The sequence below is a fragment of the Zootoca vivipara genome, chromosome 5, assembly GCF_965207765.1.
Source record: "Zootoca vivipara chromosome 5, rZooViv2.hap1.1, whole genome shotgun sequence".
Classification (NCBI taxonomy): domain Eukaryota; kingdom Metazoa; phylum Chordata; class Lepidosauria; order Squamata; family Lacertidae; genus Zootoca; species Zootoca vivipara.
The window spans coordinates 73,814,556-73,832,721 of record NC_142588.1 but is presented as its reverse complement, the minus strand read 5'-3'; the positions used below and the strand labels follow the sequence as shown (position 1 = coordinate 73,832,721).

Below are 18,166 nucleotides of genomic sequence, written 5' to 3'. Positions count from 1 at the left end.
ACAGTGCCCCCTGCTAGCTAGATCAGCTACATAATGGGGAGACAAATCGTTATGCAGCATAATCGGGAGGATAAATATCCAAGGCTGCACAAATCTTAACTGCTGCAACATTTTCAACTCTTTGCACGACTGCTGCTTACAGATTTGTCTCTGGTGCTTGGGGAGTTGAAACAGGTAGATAAATATTGCTACCGTCAAGCTCTGGCAAAGCAGCAACTAGAACAGCTAAAATTTCAGACAATCAAAATCATGCTAATGTTTGTGTTTGAAGTTTGACAGCATAGACTTTCAGCTGCATTGCTCCTGTGTAACGCAGAGCCTACCCATGGAATGTATCCCTTGGGGTGGATTTGGGGCTGTGGGGATGGTGCACACAAGGGGGAACCATCTCTAAACCCAGTAAGTGAGGTGTTGGGCTTGGGGAAGGCTGGGAGAGGAGCGCCAAATTTTGGCCTTGCACAGGGTGCCATAATAATAATAATCATCATCATCATCATCTATATATATATATAAATGTAAAAATCGTGAAACTGCGTTCTACACTTTTCTCCGTAACCGCTTGACCGATCATCCTGAAATTTTGACACAACGATCCAGGCCACTCCCTGAGCGTTGTTGGGGGCAAAAATCCCTCAAATCACACACCTGGGCAGGTGTAGACCTGGTTTTCCACCAAGTCAAACAGCACCCTCAAGTGGCGCAGTACCCTCCTCCACCCCTCCCTTCCTGTGAAATCTAAGCCACACCCACAAACCAAATGACATCATCAACCAAGCAACTGAAACCCCAAGGCGCGGCCATTATCAGACAGACTAGGCCGCTTTCCAGACTAGGCCAAGTGGAGGTGTGGGGAGGGGCAATAGAGGGCAGGGATACGTAATGGGTCAGAACAGGGGGGGACACAGGGATGAAACCTGCCCTCTCCACAATATATCACCTCGACTCAGGGGGACTCTGAGGCTCAGGGGTATCTGAAGGGGGGCTATTACCCTCCATTTCACAGACTAACGCACAGCAACGCGTGCAGGGCCAGCTAGTAATAATAATAAATTTATTACCATAGTACCCATATCTGTCACTGCTCCCTTTGGGGTGGGGGATGAGCTTAAATAAGACCTGAATCTCTTTCCGTAGGGAACTCGTATGAACTTAATGCATTGCACTGACAATGCACTGGGTTGGGCAGAGATGAAACACTTGTCACTTGGGTCACATCATGTGCCTATGTCCAATAGTAAGTAGATCGGGCTAGTTTGCATTCTTCGTCCAGGTTTTGAAAGCACCAAGAAGGGCAGCTCAAAAACAGGTACCGGCCGTGCTGCAATGCCCTTGTTAGCAGTGCGGTGTTCAGTCGATGATCCGTTGGTTAACCGACTTAAAACTCACTTTGTTTATTTATTTATTTCAGTTTGTATACTGCCCTTCCTCCAGAGATCACAACATGAAAACACAAAATACAGAATAAAACAAAAACAAGCCAATAACTCTGCTCCCTCAAAGACATTTAAAAGGCCCTAGGGTGTTAATTGGCCAAAGGTCTGGTTATAGGAAATGTTGGTTTTTCCCCCCTTAAGTAATCAAGAGCCTTCATTCTCTCTCTATAATATTTATACTGGTCCGCTGGCAAACCGTCATGACAGTCTGAGCCACCAGGAGGTGCAAGAGGCACACAGACTGAGACAGAAACATAGCCCAGAGCCTGAATGAGTCATCTCAGAAGTGGGAGGCAACACCATGACTTGCAGGAGAAACTCTCCTCCCTTTTTTTTCTTTCACCCTGACACCAAGGGAGTCTTTTTCTGTCAGGGGAGGGAGGAGATATTGTTACCCTTTTGGAAGCTGAGGAAGGTGGAACATGTGGTCCTGGGGGGGGGGGGGAATTGAGGCAGGGAGAGGGGAGATGTCACAGAGAGGTAAACTCTAGGAGAGGGAATTTGAGACTGGGAGACAGGAGGCTGGCAAGCAGAACAGGCTGGGACGCAACCCCTCCACTTAAGTAGATATTTGCAGGCACTCGTTCTGTGAGTACAGAACATGACCCAATGGGTTGCTGTAGAGCAGGCATCCCCAAACTGCGGCCCCCCAGATGTTTTGGCCTACAACTCCCATGATCCCTAGTTAACAGGACCAGTGGTCGGGGAAGATGGGAATTGTAGTCCAAAACATCTGGAGGGTCGAAGTTTGGGGATGCCTGCTGCAGAGGCTGCATTTCCCCAGGTTTCTCTCAACCAGCAGCTGTGACCAAGTAACTGAAGATCTTGGCACTGAGAGAGGAGGAGGAGAACTGATTACACAAGAGGGAACGTTCAAGAATCAGCTTAACCCAACGAACCTGCGCCTTACTGGATCCTGTTGCAGCTATATTTAAATTAAGAATGTGGGAAAGTACAGAGGAAGTGCAAATACGGTTTCTCAGAAAATTGATGCAAGAACCCGAAGGCGTGAAAGGCAGCGTCGGATGAAGACCATTCAAGGGTTTTTTGAATGGCACGGTTTTTTGAATGGCACATTTGCTACTTTTTCCTAATGGGGCGGATCCAGTTTAACAATCTCATGAGGAGACCTACCAGCTTTCTTCTTTTCACTTGTGTTCTGAACAGAGACACCAGGGGAAAAGAATGGAGGGGGGCTTCCTGTCTTACACATTAAAGGTTGTTCTAGGCAGGGCAAGCATTTGGTTAATCCCATCAAGTGATATTCCACAAAGTTGTTCTGTTAGGATAAGAAATTTGGGCTGTGTCCCCATAGCCCCTAAATCTGTTCAGGGGTTTTCCCCCAACTCTCCAGAGCAAATTTGGAGAGGACATGGGAGACAATGAGAGTACCATTGTGCAAGTGCAAATCCTTGCACTAATGCACTTTGTTGGGTACTGCCCTTGTACTTTGCACTTCCTTGAAGGAACTTGGGGCACTGCCCTATCTCATTTTTAACATGCAGCTCCTCTATGCATTAAGAAGATAGTGGCTTTTTTCAAACCCAGCCAGTAAGATCCATGACATAGTGGGGATTTGACTTTGCGGCTCTCTCATCCTAGCCCAACAGTTTTATCCTGCTCAACATTCAAGGCAAAGGTACCGTAATACAGTACTGTAGATGCCATAATGACGTGTTAAAAAACTGCTTGTTTTAAACCCTTCTGGCCAGCAGGTGGAGATACAGCACAAGGCAGCGTTCCCGAGTTAATCATTCTCAGAAAGGAAAAGTTTCACAAGAACCCATTACAGGGTATGCTGCAAGGCTCTGGAATTAGATTTGTGGATTTCTTACCATTTTAAAAAACTGGTCTATAGGAAACGGCAACAACGTCTATATGACTCAGACCTCTAAGTCGTGGAAATCGCTGCTGTACTTATCAATTGGGGTGTTGTGGGGCTATTAATGGCTATTAGCCATGATGGCTATATGGAAATGCTGTGTCCAAAGGTATTGATGCCACTAAATCACAGTTGCTGGGAAGCAGGAGGAAGAGAGGACTATTGACTCTGTGCCCTGTTTGTAGGTGTCCCAGAAGCACCTGGTGGGTCACTGTGAAAAACAGGATGAACTAAACTGGGAAAGGGGAGCTGTGTTCTTCCAGATTTTGTCAAGACTCCCAACATCTCTGATCACTGGCTTCCCCATCCCTGGACTATGTGGGCCTAAACACTATTCCAGCAGCGTTCTCCACTCCCTGGTGCAGTCTTGTATCAGGTCATAGCATCTGTTGATTTGTCAATTTTATTATGCTAGTGCTTCATCTGTTGACACTGGTGGAAAAAACGGGTTTCATTGTTGACAATTGCAAACGTTCATCAGTATGTTTAATAAACTATTCTTCTATTTTCACATTGATTTTTTACAAGGCTGCTGAACTTTTCCACTGTTTTGGTGAGCTGGGTGAATTAGATGCATTATAGCTGGGGATGTGGGGTTCAAGTTCAAATTCCTGCTTGACTGTGAAAAAGCAAGTCACTTCCTACCCACCTTACTCTTTATAGGAGACTAAACTGATGCTCTGAGCTCAAGGTGGGGCAACATACATGTGATGTGTAAGCAGTGAGATTCGTTCAAATTCTAACACAACACTGAAGGGGGCTTTTAAAGGCCTACATGGTACATTAACTTGAGAAGCAACGCTGTGTTTGATTTATCCTTTGCCCATGTCTAAAAAGTTTCTGCAGTGGGGATGCTGTTGACTCAAAGCACTTTCGCCTTTCTTAAATGCTTGGCCATTCAATTCCAGTGGAGGATCCTAGGCTCCCCCGCCTGTGAGCTTTCCTAGATAGAATCATCAAAATTTGAATTGGAGCAAAAAATCACAAAGAAGCAGGGAAATAGCAGGGAAACAGAACCCCCTAATACTTTTCTTCATGCATTTGCCTGGGGTGGCGCCTATCTGCCTAATCCTAATGCTCTCTCTCTCTCTCTCTCTCTCTTCTCTTCTCTCTTTTGGTTGGTTTGGCTCCTTTCTTGCATGCGCACGCACCTATGTGGTATTGCTGAATAGTGCTAAAAAAAGACCCAACTGACAGGCAGACCCAATAAGCAGGGAGCAGCTGGCATGGCTCCTCTGCAAGCATTCATAGCGTTGAAAACCCTCCTCCACCCCCATGTTCAAAAGGTTTTGTTTTCTTTGTTAGCTGCTATCATGTGATGCAAACACGGACTGCAGCAGTTGATTGACTAAGCTGGTGCTGTCACACGGAAAACAAAGAGGAGGCTTTGCAGGATGGGATAGGGAGCTGCTGGCTGATATAGCCTGTAAAGACTAGCAACAGCACATATAAACAAACAATGGTGTTTGGCCCCCGTCCCCGTCCCCTAACTCCACTCTCACCAACACACCCAAGCAAAGAAACTTTACAAACATTCCCGGCCTGCGATGTAAATCTTCGATTTTTTATTTCTCTTATTCCCATCTCCCACCTCCACTTTTGCTGGGTTGACAACCAGGACTCGGAAACCATTTCTGCCTGATCTTAAGGAGTTGCAGTAGCATGGAAGAAACAAACATATTTTTTAAAAAATGAGAACAGGAAAAGAGCAAGTGGGGGGACGGGACACACAGGCAATTCCTACAAAGTCCCAGCAACTCAGTGACAACTTCATTGTTTGTATTTCCATCAGCTGTTCAGCCACAAAACGGACCCCCGCAGCATCTCACAAAAATAAAGAGGCTCGGCAGCTTTCATAGACGCTTACAGAACGTGGACCATTCAGGCCTCTAGAAAGGAAGGCATTCCAGAATGAGTGCCAAAACGGAAAATGTGCTTCTCTTTGTGGCCACCAGCTGGATCTCAGATGGTTGAAGCGCTCTTGGAGCACAGTCCCATCCAATGATCCAAGAGCACAGGGGAGGGTTTTAAGATACAATTCCAGATTCAGAAGCCGCAGTGTCTTGTAGTGTGAGCCGCTGATGTCACCAGCTGCCTAAGTTCTTCAAACTTATTGGAAGCACCTATCTTCTATCTGCTGCTGGATGAAAAGGCAGCAGCTGGCCTGAGAACAAGTGGGACTCAAATGCACAACATCTGGAGGGATTAAGTTGGCCATCATAATCGGTTGGCCGTGAAATGTGAATGTTCCACAATCCAAACCCAGCTTGAACTCCTCGTTTTGATGGACCAAGCCCTATTCTTCAGTCACTTGCTATAATGAATGGCTTTACGAGCTGCCTAAGAAATAGAGCAAAACAATGGAAAGACATTTGGGGGAAGACTGTTGTAGCTCATTTGTAGAGTACCTGCAATGTTTTCAAAAGATTCCAGGTTCAATCCTAGGCATCGTCAGGCTGGGAATATCCCATACGAAGCCCCTGAAGAGCTGCTGCTGGTCAGTGTCAACAAAACTGGCCAAGATTGACCAATTCTGATTCAGTATAAGGCAACTTCCTAGATTCTTAAACACCATGGAAATTCCAGGGAATAAATGTTTGTGGCAACCTGAAAAACCTGAAGAACTGCATGGTACAGACCAATGATTAAATAATCAAAACGTGTACTCTCAATTCTTATGATCAATTTTCCTAAACATCTTTGGAGTCTCACTAAATCAGTCAGACGTTGCCCACTTTGAGTTGTAGCCAACAATAGTTCTACTCAGAGAACTCATTGAAATTAATGGATCTAAATTAGTCGTATTCCGAGTAGAACCTAGCTGGATGCAACCCTTGGTTTTTGGCAGGAGAAAACTGGCAATTCCAGCTAATTGTCATATTGCAGCATGACAAGCTAAACTACTTGCCAGATCTGTCAAACAGTTTCACCCAACTGTGAAAATAAAATGACGGGAGTATTTTAAATGTTATCATCTGCCATTTCATGCCATCATGCTTGTTTTCAATATGTTCCTTTTCCTGGGTGATCTCAGCAATGTCTTTGACCTACAGAAGCTGTTCTGCTATCCTTATTTCCTTTCTGAATCTTCCATTATACAGATGGGCTAAAAATGATTGTCCCTAAAATGGGCTATGTCCACACACACACTCCTCCTGCTACCGTATTAAAGTCTGCTATGCAGCATACAAGACATGTTAGCAATTCTAAGGTTCAGGAAGTTTTCTGTGAAACTTGGGATGTCTAAAACCCTTGTTTGGATGAACTTTTGAGGATCTGGTTTTTTTTTTAAATCCACTAAATAACAATGAATTAAATACTATAAAGATGAACTACCTTTCAAAAGTTCCACCAGGAAGAAATACTACTATGTATTGCTGCTTGTTTGATTTCCCAAGATTTCAGTTCTTTTTTTGTTCAATGTGCTCTTAGCGATAGGCAGGAGAGGAGCCTTGCCAATAACTCCTGTTCCTCTACATGGCTTAACCTTCCCTTATAAAGGTAAAGGGACCCCTGACCATTAGGTCCAGTTGTGACCGACTCTGGGGTTGCGCGCTCATCTCGCATTATTGGCCGAGGGAGCCGGCGTATAGCTTCCAGGTCATGTGGCCAGCATGACAAAGCCGCTTCTGGCAAACCAGAGCAGCACATGGAAACGCCGTTTACCTTCCCGCTGTAGCGGTCCCTATTTATCTACTTGCATTTTGACGTGCTTTTGAACTGCTAGGTTGCCAGGAGCTGGGACCAAGCAACGGGAGCTCACCCCGTCACAGGGATTCGAACCGCCGACCTTCTGATCAGCAAGCCCTAGGCTCAGTGATTTAACTACAGCGCCACCTGGGTCCAACCTTCCCATATACTTACCCCTAAAGTCATTCCCCTCCACACTATTCTCATCCAGGGGTAGATACACAAATTCTTCATACACTAAGCTGTGATGAAAATGGTAGCATTTGCATGCTTAGAAATCCAGCAGATTTCAAACACTCCAGATCGCCATAATTATTCGTAGAGGTTGTCAATCACTACTATGATGGCTTTGATATGAATGTCAGTTGGCAATACACAGCAACAGACCAAATATAGTTAAACCATTGTGGCTTCCTGTAATTTGTCCCTGAATTCACAAAATTGGTAATTTCTGACACACACACACACACACCTTTGGCAAGCCAGACTTGGCCCACATGTCTTGTTGCCTATCCAGAACTAAATAACTCACCCATAAAATTATAAAGTTGCTTCACTGTGGTCATTTTATGCTGTCCAGAATGCAGAAGCCATTATAGTTCAGTTCCTAAGGCTCTATACCAGGCACCCCCAAACTGCGGCCCTCCAGATGTTTTGGCCTACAACTCCCATGATCCCTAGCTAACAGGACCAGTGGTAGGGGAAGATGGGAACTGTAGTCCAAAACATCTGGAGGGCCAAAGTTTGGGAATGCCTGCTCTATACCATATATACACACTACTCTATATACTACCACAGCTATGGGCCCTTGTTAGGGGAATAGACCACTGAAGTATTAAGCAAAGTCATAGAGATATATTTTGTAGGCCATGGGTTTAGTTGGCTTGTTAAAGCATTATAATCACCATCTTGGCTTGCAGGAATGAAGTGCAGGCTTTTCAAGAGACTTCCTCTTTGGCCAATACATTTTAAGTATATCTGTTTACTGAAATAGTGCCCGAATTAACGTTTAAGAAGGGGAAAATAGTACACTCTCCAGGGCTTGGTCACATAGATCACTGGGTGGCAACACAGTGCAACATCATCACTTTGTGTTGTGGTCAACTGGGAATAACGCTTGCCAGTTCTGCAAGGCCAATTTAAGTAATACACTGCAAGAGACACACAATCGTCATACAGTATTCTTTTCCCTAAGAAATGCAGCAGACTACAGGGAGTTTATTGGTGCTATTTTATGAGACGTCTGTGTCCTACTAAAGCCAGAGTGTGCTTGGGTGGTCTTCGGTATTATAAACAAGGGCAATGTTGTACCACAGAAATGCATCGGGACATTTGCTGGTGATGATCCACATTCAAACACTTTAACGGGAGCATTTGCAACAGCATGGTGGTGTAAAATGCATAACAAGATTCCATTTTATACCCCCAAGAGCTAGTAAAGTGAAAGACTACGTTAAGTTGCGAAGCAGTCTTGGTTTAGTACTTTGCAAAACGAAACCTTGTTCTTGCATGAAAACTAAGAAGAGCGTGAAGTTGGGTGGAATCCAATGAGAATCATTCCACTGACAGAAGGCATCTGCAATGGGACAGGGAGGCAACTTTTGAAAATTCCTTCTGCCCCCTGCAGCTGCCCCCCCCCCAATAAAAATCTGCTCTGGGGAGAGGTTGCCAAAAATTGCCTCCCCTTCCATTCTGTTGACAGCTGCCTTCTGTCAGTGGAGACACCCATTGGATTCCACCCATTCTACACTAATTACCTTAAAAGCCTATGCAGCCCTATAGGTGACTCTCTTCTATATCCCTTAAAATAAAAATTTAGCTTATGACTAGATTCACACTAAACTTCAAACCACCCGCTCTATGTTTCAGAATCGTGCAGTGGTAATCGGCTTTGGTTTAAGTGACGCTTTGTATGTCCCTAAAATCACTTTGATATCCTGCATTTTAGCAGGGAAGTATTTAGGACCACATTGGGGAAAAGGTGTAGGTGACTGTTATCCATAGTATACTTTCTCTCTAAAATGAGGTTTCAGCTTGTGCGAACCAGGCATAAAATCATAAACTATGAAGGATAAAGTTGAAACACTAATTCCAGTTACTTTGCTGAGGAAAAGTTGGTCCTCGGCCAAACAGACTAAGAAAACAGGCAGCACAATCCTATGTGTGTTCATTCAGAAATAAATCCACTACATTCAAGGGATTTACTCCCATGTAAGCATGTCTAGGATTGCAGCCTTGGTGTGCTTCATTTGCTCTTTTCAAGCTAACTCTAATCACTGACCTAAGCCCTTGTCACATTCTGAACACATGCAGAGGCAAATCTTTCAACAAAACTGCAGTTTAATTTCAGAAAGTGTTAAAATATACTGTACATCAACTTCTGACATACTACGTTAGTATACACAAATGGTCTCTTGAAACTGTATTTATGAAATGTACATTTTAATTTAAATACTCAGTATACACTGCACTTAATCTGCATGTTGCATTTATTAAATACATTAAAATCTGCAATGTAACAAAACGTTTTCTGCATACGAAATTCAGAACACCATTTTAAATGAACAAAAGATGGCTCACTTCATTTTTTCAAACTAGTGTGTAACACACCAGCTCAGCTCCACCAACACTAGCTGTTCTTTCTTTTTTTATTTGACATTGTTCACAGACTATTACATATCACAATAAGAGTGCTGGATAAAACATGAGGTACGAAAGTGGTTCAAAGATTATAGGTCATGCAGATCATGCTAGACAGCAAAGAAAAATGTGAATGAGAACACTAAATAAAAATACATAAAGAATGTGCATTATAAAATAAAAACTCAATTACACAGCTTTGCTTCTTTGGTTACAAAGTAGGTTGAACAATTTCACAGCTTTTTATTCCCACCCAAAAAATAATAATAATCATACGAAATGTCAAAAAGCAGAGGAATCATGGCAATTTCTCTATTAGAAAGTAGAAACAGAAATGAGCAAAGTTTTCTTCATCAAAATAGCCCATCAATTATCTCACAATGACTGGCGACTACCTGTACAGACGCACTATGGTCTTCATACTTACAATATACAAAAATTTACATTCAAGCTGGGTCTTAACTACTGAAAATAAATACCAAAAGGTAAATTGCCATTAGTGTTAGAAATATGCCAGGATTCTTTTGTTCAATTATTGCCTAAACATTTTATCTATTAAACTCAATCCTGCCTATATCAATTTTTACTGATACTTACATTTATTTATTTTTAAAAAATTAAAAGTTCTGTGACATTGTTCATGTACATTATGAATAGCAGCCCTGTAATAAATAAAAACACAAATAAATGAAACTAATGTAGGCAAATGTTACTTATAATTGAAAGAACAGTGGCTCTAAAGATGAGTTTGTTGCTATGTGAAAAAGCAAGGCTCAAAGTAATCCATGAGTAATGGAAACCTTGAAGAGCCTCGCCAAAGCTCTTAAAGACCCCACTCATGTGCACCAAATAAATGCAGACTTTTGCATTATAACTCCTTCTATCATTTCCCTTTTGCACTGATGGCATAATTGAACACCAACTGTGCTGCATGACATCTCAGTGAGGGAAAGCTCTTGTAGAATGATTGTCTAATACTGAAAAGGCCAAAACACACAACTGAAGCATGGCTACTTGCTTTCATATAAAGTGGAAAGAACACCAGTGGCACACAAGGACAGATTGCTTTCAGTTTCTTAATGAGGCAAGAAAGCTTTATGCTGAGGAGACATTCGGCTGCTGCGGAGGTTGCGTTGGCTGTACTATCACTGTTTGCTGTTGAGAAGTGCTACTGGGGTTGGCCTGTTGGGTTGAGAGCTGGGATAACTGATCGTTGTTTGAGAGAGATTTTAACAGTGCATTTTCCCGTTCAAGTAAAGAGTTTCTTTCGACTAATTCTTTTATTTGTTCCTTCAGTACTTCCACTTCTTCTCTGACTGCGTACATCAAATGGCTTTTCACCAGATCCTGCAAACGGCAAATTAGTCGTTAGATTAATTTCTATAAACAGACTTTTACTTTGCCCAAATTCTTGGGCGTAACTTCATTAACTTCATTAACAGTTAAATTTGGATCCTAGCACCACAAGTTAAATAGAAATATCTAGAAACCAAAATACACAGGATTAACTCCCCAGCATTGAATTCACTTGCTGTATTATTGCCAACTTCCAAAGCACTCAAAAAACACCAATGCTACATGTCTTATATGTTGCTTTCAGGAAGGTAACCTAAATACAGAGATTTCTTACTCTCAAAAAGCTTCATAGTTATTTTTACAGAAACTATTCTTGTATGTATGATTAAGTGATTCTGTGTGCTTCTGAAGTAACCCCCAAGTTTGCCATACTGCTTAGCTTTGAATTCTGTACATTCTTTTTGATTACGCACAAACAAAATCTTTGTCTACTCTTGTTTGCAGCAGTGACACTGAGGCTAACAGAGCTGGTACTCTGGAAACTAATCCACTTGCACCACAGGGATCCCCAACAGCTCTCCATCACATGACCATGAATACCGATTAAAAATATGGGGCTCGCTAGACTTGTCCAACTTGAACCGACGCGTTTTGTGGCAACACTTTTCTTATCAGAAAACCCATGGAAAGACTGGAGGATCACATTCCCCTGGATGAACCTGCCCATTCAGTTCCATCTTCAGAGAGCCTGTTCCTGCCTTTTAGAGATTAAGTAGGTGGCAACTGATCACAGGGCATTTTTCACTGGCAGGGCTCAATCTTTACAACACTCTCCTGAGAGCAGCCCACTTAGCATCTATTTTTCTGCCTTTCACATATTAGGGGAAGGCACTCCATTTCCTGAGCTTTTTGCAGCAGCTGCTTTTTTACTTTTTCATTATGACTAAGCTAGTAAGAACAAACCAGTTTTACCATTCCTACAGTGATCTGATGTACATTTATGAGGAAAGGCAGGTTATAAAATGTTTTCAATAAAGAATTTCAAGCAACTTGGAGATGAAGCTGTTCCCAGCGCCCAAAAGTAACTTCGCATAACTGATGGGAGCCAACACAACAGGAAACAGCACATTAGTTTGGAATATTCAAGTCGACTACTGACTTTGGCATTTTATGGAATAGAATAATGCATTCGGACCAATATTCGCTTAGACTCAGGGTAGAAACAAACACTGTTTTCTGTCCATATTTGCCTATTTTTTTCAGTAGAATTCGTTCTCCCTTCCTTTTTTTTCTCCAAAACTGGATGGCTGGAAAGCATGCAGATGTAACAGCTCTTCCTCTGGCTCCCAAGCCTTTTGTAAACTAAAATCTTTACACGTGCTATTATTTTAAATGTCTGGATGCAGTACTGAGCAGGCCCGAGAAGGGGGGGAGCGGCAGTCAGGCCTGGGCCTCAGAGGGCTAATCCAGTCAGGGAGCCCAGCCAGGAGCCAGCTGCTTTTTTTGTCTGAGTATAAAACTTTATTCTAACAATACTCCCAGGCCTCAGACAAGGTCTATTCAGGCCTGGTACTGAAGTAATGGCCAACATGTCAAAGATTCTGGATAGCAAAGCAACGCTTTTGGTCATACCAAATAATGATGTGCTAAAGTAACGGCAGTCCTACTAGAGAATTAGCATTGTCTTGGTGTAAGCTAAAACTTTCGGACCTGGGTATGATGTACATTAACTTCACTGTAGTAATACATCGGTTTACACATGGATTCACCCACCCCCCGAAAGCGCATGAACACATTTGGAATGGCACTACATGAATGCCCAGATGCTTCTTTGGTGCTTCTTTGCTCATAATAGAATTGCATAAATGGCATGGCACAAGGACATAGTGCAGGCAAGCAGCAGGCTGAAGCCTAACATGTTCATGCCATACATGAGATCATATTATTATCATGTAAACTGGTGTTTTCCACCTATATGGAGTCCTCAACAGACAAACAATTGCTTGTGTTTGCTTTATCATTTTCTATCTTTAACATTTCTTCCTGATATGGCCTTACAATCCATCAATATAGGTTATACAAAAATGACGACAGCAGACTACAAACCCAGCGCTCTTTAAGAATTAAACAGTTCAGTTCTCTACTTACCATCGCCTGTTCTATTTTGTTGTCAATGGCTACAACACTCGCACCAGATGCACTGTTTAAAAGAAAAGACAAAACACAGGTACATGAACTCCAGTGACCTCTGGAATGTTGTTCAGCAAAACTGATTGCAAGGCAAACGCTCCTTGTGCATTTTATTATGGTTTCCCACAACAACAAAAATGTGTGTGTATATATATGTGTGTGTGTATATATATATATATATATACACACACACACACATATATATATATGTATATGTATATATAGATAGAGAGAGAGAGAGAGAGAGAGAGAGAGAGAGAGAGAGAGAGAGAGAGAGCTTTTCAGTGCTCAAACTGCTTCTTATGTATCTCAGCAATAATTACAAACCTTTAAGGATGGTCAGTCGGATCTCCATATACTCAGGAACAAGATGGAAAAGAATTGTATCCTCAGATCATAAAGATTCAATTCCAGAGAAAGTTAGACATATTTAAGTCCCATCAAAATCAATGGGTGTTAAGCATTTAAGTGCTTTCAATGGGACTTAAACATGGCTATTTCTTGCCAGAATGGGCCCAAGGTGTATCTACACAAACTGTGGCCCTTGTTTAAGCAGTGAATAGGCCTCTCTAGAGAGTACAATGAGATAGTGATGTCATTATCCTATTGGTTGTCATGGTTTGCTACCCTGAGCACCCTTTTGGTGTAACTTAATAGTTCACAATTATAACCAAGTCAACCGCTTTGCTGCTTCTGTGTGTGTTAAAGTGGCATTTGGATGCAAGTTTGTTTTGTCCACTGTGACAGCCAGTATATACAGATTACCTAGATATTATCTAATATGACGGAAAGCCAACATTTATGTCTTAATTAAAACGATACTATAAGCAAGATGTACTGTAATTTAGACACCTCCAACAAGTTGTGGAACACAGAAAAATGAGACCAACTTTGTTGGGCTTTTTTTTTTGGAAGCTACTGGCTGTTTGTATTTCAACTTTTTTCCAGTATAACACTGAATGGGTCACAACTGTTGACCTGGAGCATGTGCTAAAACTTAAAACATGTAGTTCCCAAGAGATTAGAGATCAGCTTGAATAGAGGACTCTTGAATCCATTTCAAGATGCTCAGTGTGTTGGCCCAATGAGGAGCTTTCTTCAAAAGTCCAATGCGGCCTAGTTTTGTAAGCAGGAGATGCCATACCATCAACAGCACAACAGGAATTTAATTGACCAGAGACCCTGTGCTCACATTTATTTTAAGTTTAAAAATAAATAAATAATTCTGTGCCACTATTCTGGACAAATTGGCTTATAACATTGTGACTAAGCCTACACGCGTTAAATTAGAGGTGCATCATCCTGGCCCTTACTGATGAAAATAAATGAAAGTGTACATTTCTGTAATTAGAAGAGGATTTGCAACTTACTATTTTAAACGAGTATTTCTACTTTCTGACCTCTGCATAAATAAAATAGGCTACATGTATGCATTAGGCAAGTGGAAGAACTGCTAGGTATCACAGATTTCCCCTGACCTCTGCAGTCCCCCGCCCAGCTGCTCCTAGGTCCTCCTGAACATTATGGGATGTGGTGCAGAGGGCTGCCATGAAAGATCAGTGAAGATTGGATGGGGAGATCAGTGAAACTGTGTGCCCTTCCTTGCAAGAGGAGAAGTGTTTCTACTTGCCAACTAAGAAATTTTATCTTAAGCATTCAGTAAAGTGATTTGCAATTCAATAACTGCAAATTTTAAATTTTAAAGCTCAGGTTTACCATGGAGAGAAATTCATTTTGCCGTATTTTAAAATATGGCATTTTGTATTCAGCAGCAGAGAACTCAAACAAGTTTTATCTACTTGTCATTTCTGACATCCACCCTACTTTTCCCTGCTGAAAAAGTTTACATGTGATTACTCCTTTTTCATAATCCAGCATTCAAGCAGAAGACAAATTTAAATGCTCATAATTGGATTATATGTTATTACAAACCCTGCCCCAATATTGAGAACTTGTTTCTATTTTCAAATGATGCCACTGCAGCACCAGAGGTCAACTTCAAATGTGGAATATTGCTTAGTTCAGAACATATTTAATATGTTATGTAGAAATACTCATTTTGTGTATTGCAAGAAAAACAAGTTTACTACATTTAAGTAATGACTACTTAATATATTGATTTGTATTGTACCACACAACTTCTAACACCAGTTTCTTGACCATTTTATTAATGTACACTTAATAATGTATTTCAAATAAAAGGGGGGGGGAAGCAACAAGACAAGACAGGTTGCTACTTACAAAGTTTTACTAAACAACCTTCATAAAATGTTTAAAAGGAAGTAATTAAACAGGGATAACTAGAGTCCAACTCTGAGAAAAGAAGCAAGGACTCTAAGTTTTAAAGGTTTATATGTGTCCTATAGCCTAATCTAAAAAATGCACTTCTACATGGAGACACACCTGCTATTCATGCAGGGCTGTTTCACCCCTCATTCTAGAATACTGTTTGAGGAAAAGTCTGGCTATGGTCAAAGCCTCTACCTTTGGACTAGCTAGCCCTTACAGAAGAAGCATAAGAACTATTCTAAACCTATCTATCTGTCTTCCAGTCACAGCACTCCAATCAAGCTCTATCATTTGAAAATAGTTGTTTTTTTTCAGTTTGGCCTTTCTTAAAGCCTATTAAAAGTGGTTATTCCAACTAGAAATGCCAGCATTAGCTAGCAGTAAATGGTTTTCAGTGAATGTAGGAACCGATACCAGCCATTTTGTACTATTTGAGAGTTAAACTAGATAGCAAACCAAAGAAATGCATTTCCAATAAGAGCACCATCTCAAAAAGCTGCTCTTAACATTCTCAACTATTTCAAAAGCAGTCTGCCTTCCGCACTGGGACAGAACAGCGTACAAGACACGCAAGTCTGAAACACAAATGACTACAGGTAGTTGTGTGGTTCTTTGATCCTAGCCAACCTTTCAAGGCAGAACACAATTACAGTATGAACAGCTAGCTTCCTTGTTCCAACTTACCTCAAAAGTGAAAAATAAGTGTACATCAGAAATTAATTTCACCTTTTCTATGTAATGTTTTCCTGAAACATTTAAATGTTTATTGTAATAAATGCGAGGAACACTGAAATTAGTCTTCCTTGGATATTCAAAAATGAGTGAATTTAAAAGATCACCTGTATGATTTTAGAATTAGTGTGCAATGTTTACTTATGTTGAAAGATGAAACAAAAATCAATTTTGTATTATCATGTAGCAGTGTTCATAGATACGCAAAGTGCATATAGGAAACAGATGAACTATTTCAGTGGATGGAATAGTTTTACTTAAAAGTCCTATGTTTTCATCACAAAAGATGTGATTCTTGAAGAACCGATAACTATGTCCTTCCCTTTGAGTGGGACCATTATTCTAAACATGTATAAAACAAACTTTTCAGTAATATATACACTCAAATATTGCTGAAGAGCATACTGTTTAAATATCCATGTTTAAATATGGACTATTTTTAGGAGGCTAATTTAGGGGGCTAATTTGAATTTGGAAGCAAAATTAAGTTTTGCCTCCTTCAAAAGCAGACAAGAAAGGAAAGTTTGGCTGTTATGTTTGAGAGGTTTCATACCCTATTAAAAAGCAGCCTTTTAATATTTTGCATGTTTACATTTTCAAATAGTCTTCACACACCTTGCGTATCAAGAGAACATTCCTCAGATCTTCTATGGCCCTTACATTCTTGTTATTTTGTGTTTTTCAAAAAAAAATAGTTGGCACACTTAATAGGTACTGTAAGAAATGGGAGCTTTAATACTGAAAATGCGTTTTAGTTTTCCAGAGCCCTGCACAACCTTGACAAGGAAAACTGTGTTTACACACTAGTGCTGGAAGCCTCTGAGCCTAGGTGGGCAAACTGGAATGCCTGGTCTTAGAGGACAGTGTTGATACAGCTGGGGCAATGGAACCAGTGGGGCCCTGTTATCACTGGATATGGACTCTATAGGAAGGACAGAAGATGACTTAGCGGAGGTGGTGTTGCTCTTTATGTCAAAGAGGGCACTGAGTTCAAGAAAAAGAACTCTCAAAAGGGCAGACCCCTCCACATAATTGCTATAGGTGGTGATACCAAGAATAATATAGTTCTACGGGAATGCTAACAGCTCCCTAATCAAAATGTTCATGAAGATATTACAATGAAGAATGAAATCAAGGAAGCACCCAAAAGAGGAATTGTTGTACTAATGGCCGACTTCAACTAACCTCAGACAGACTGACTACACATGTTCCAGTCACAAAAAAGGCATAAGCATAAAATTTCTATTCTATTATTTTAAAATGAAACTCAGAGACTTAAACATATGAACATTGTAATCATAGATGATTTGGAAGGGTCATCTAGTCCAACCCCGTACAATGCAGGAATCTTAGCTAAAGCATCAATGACACTTGGCCATCCAACCTCTGCTTAGAAACCTCCAAGGGAGGAGAGTCCAGTTTAGAAACAAGTATAAAGCAACCTGAGACCTTAGGGTGAAGAGTAGGTAATAAATTTATAATAAATAATAATAACAACAACCTAAATAAACAAGTATTTATATCTAGGTATCCCAAATGAATGTGCCTTAGAACAGTTGGTCAAGGAACTGACCAGAAGGATGGTGACCCTTGACTTAGGTGGTGCCCAGCATAGCTGCCAAGTTATCCCTTTTTTAAAGGGAAATTCCCTTATGCTGAATAGGCTTCCTTGTGAGAAAAGGGAAAACTTGGCAGCTATGGTGCCCATAACCTGGTATAAGATATAAGTGGGAATAAGTGACCACATTGCTATTAAATTAAATACACATGTAAACAGCTAATTGTCCCCAAAATCCAACATGGTCACATTTCAAAAAAGTAAACCTCCCCAAAATAAGAATTGGTAAAAAGGAAGGCAAAGTCAAGAAGATTGAATCTTTCCAAATTGCTTGGGAGTTATTTAGAAACACAGCATTAGAAGCTCAACTGGAGCGCATATGGAGATTAGGCCTGGGAGATATATCAATATATCGTCCAACACTGGTTTGAAGTACACATTGTGATAATTGTTTCA

At 41.1% G+C, this 18,166-nt stretch overlaps 1 protein-coding gene across 4 annotated transcripts in view; it reads right to left on the bottom strand.

Moving 5' to 3' along the window:
* Positions 1–9,327: 9,327 nt before the first annotated feature.
* Positions 9,328–18,166, bottom strand: part of TSC22D2 (TSC22 domain family member 2) — a 37,935-nt gene continuing 29,096 nt past the window's right edge. For 3 of the 4 annotated variants that reach the window (XR_015950029.1, XM_088669798.1, XM_088669797.1), the window contains 2 exons: positions 13,090–13,141; positions 9,328–10,992 (listed from right to left, as the gene is read on the bottom strand). Coding sequence is in view for 2 of the 4 variants with exons in the window: in XM_088669798.1 (XP_088525924.1) it covers positions 10,741–10,992; positions 13,090–13,141 (304 nt within the window). In the remaining 2 variants the exon portion in view is untranslated. The remainder of the gene's footprint in view (positions 10,993–13,089; positions 13,142–18,166) is intronic. The other variant, XR_015950028.1, reaches the window with a different exon arrangement.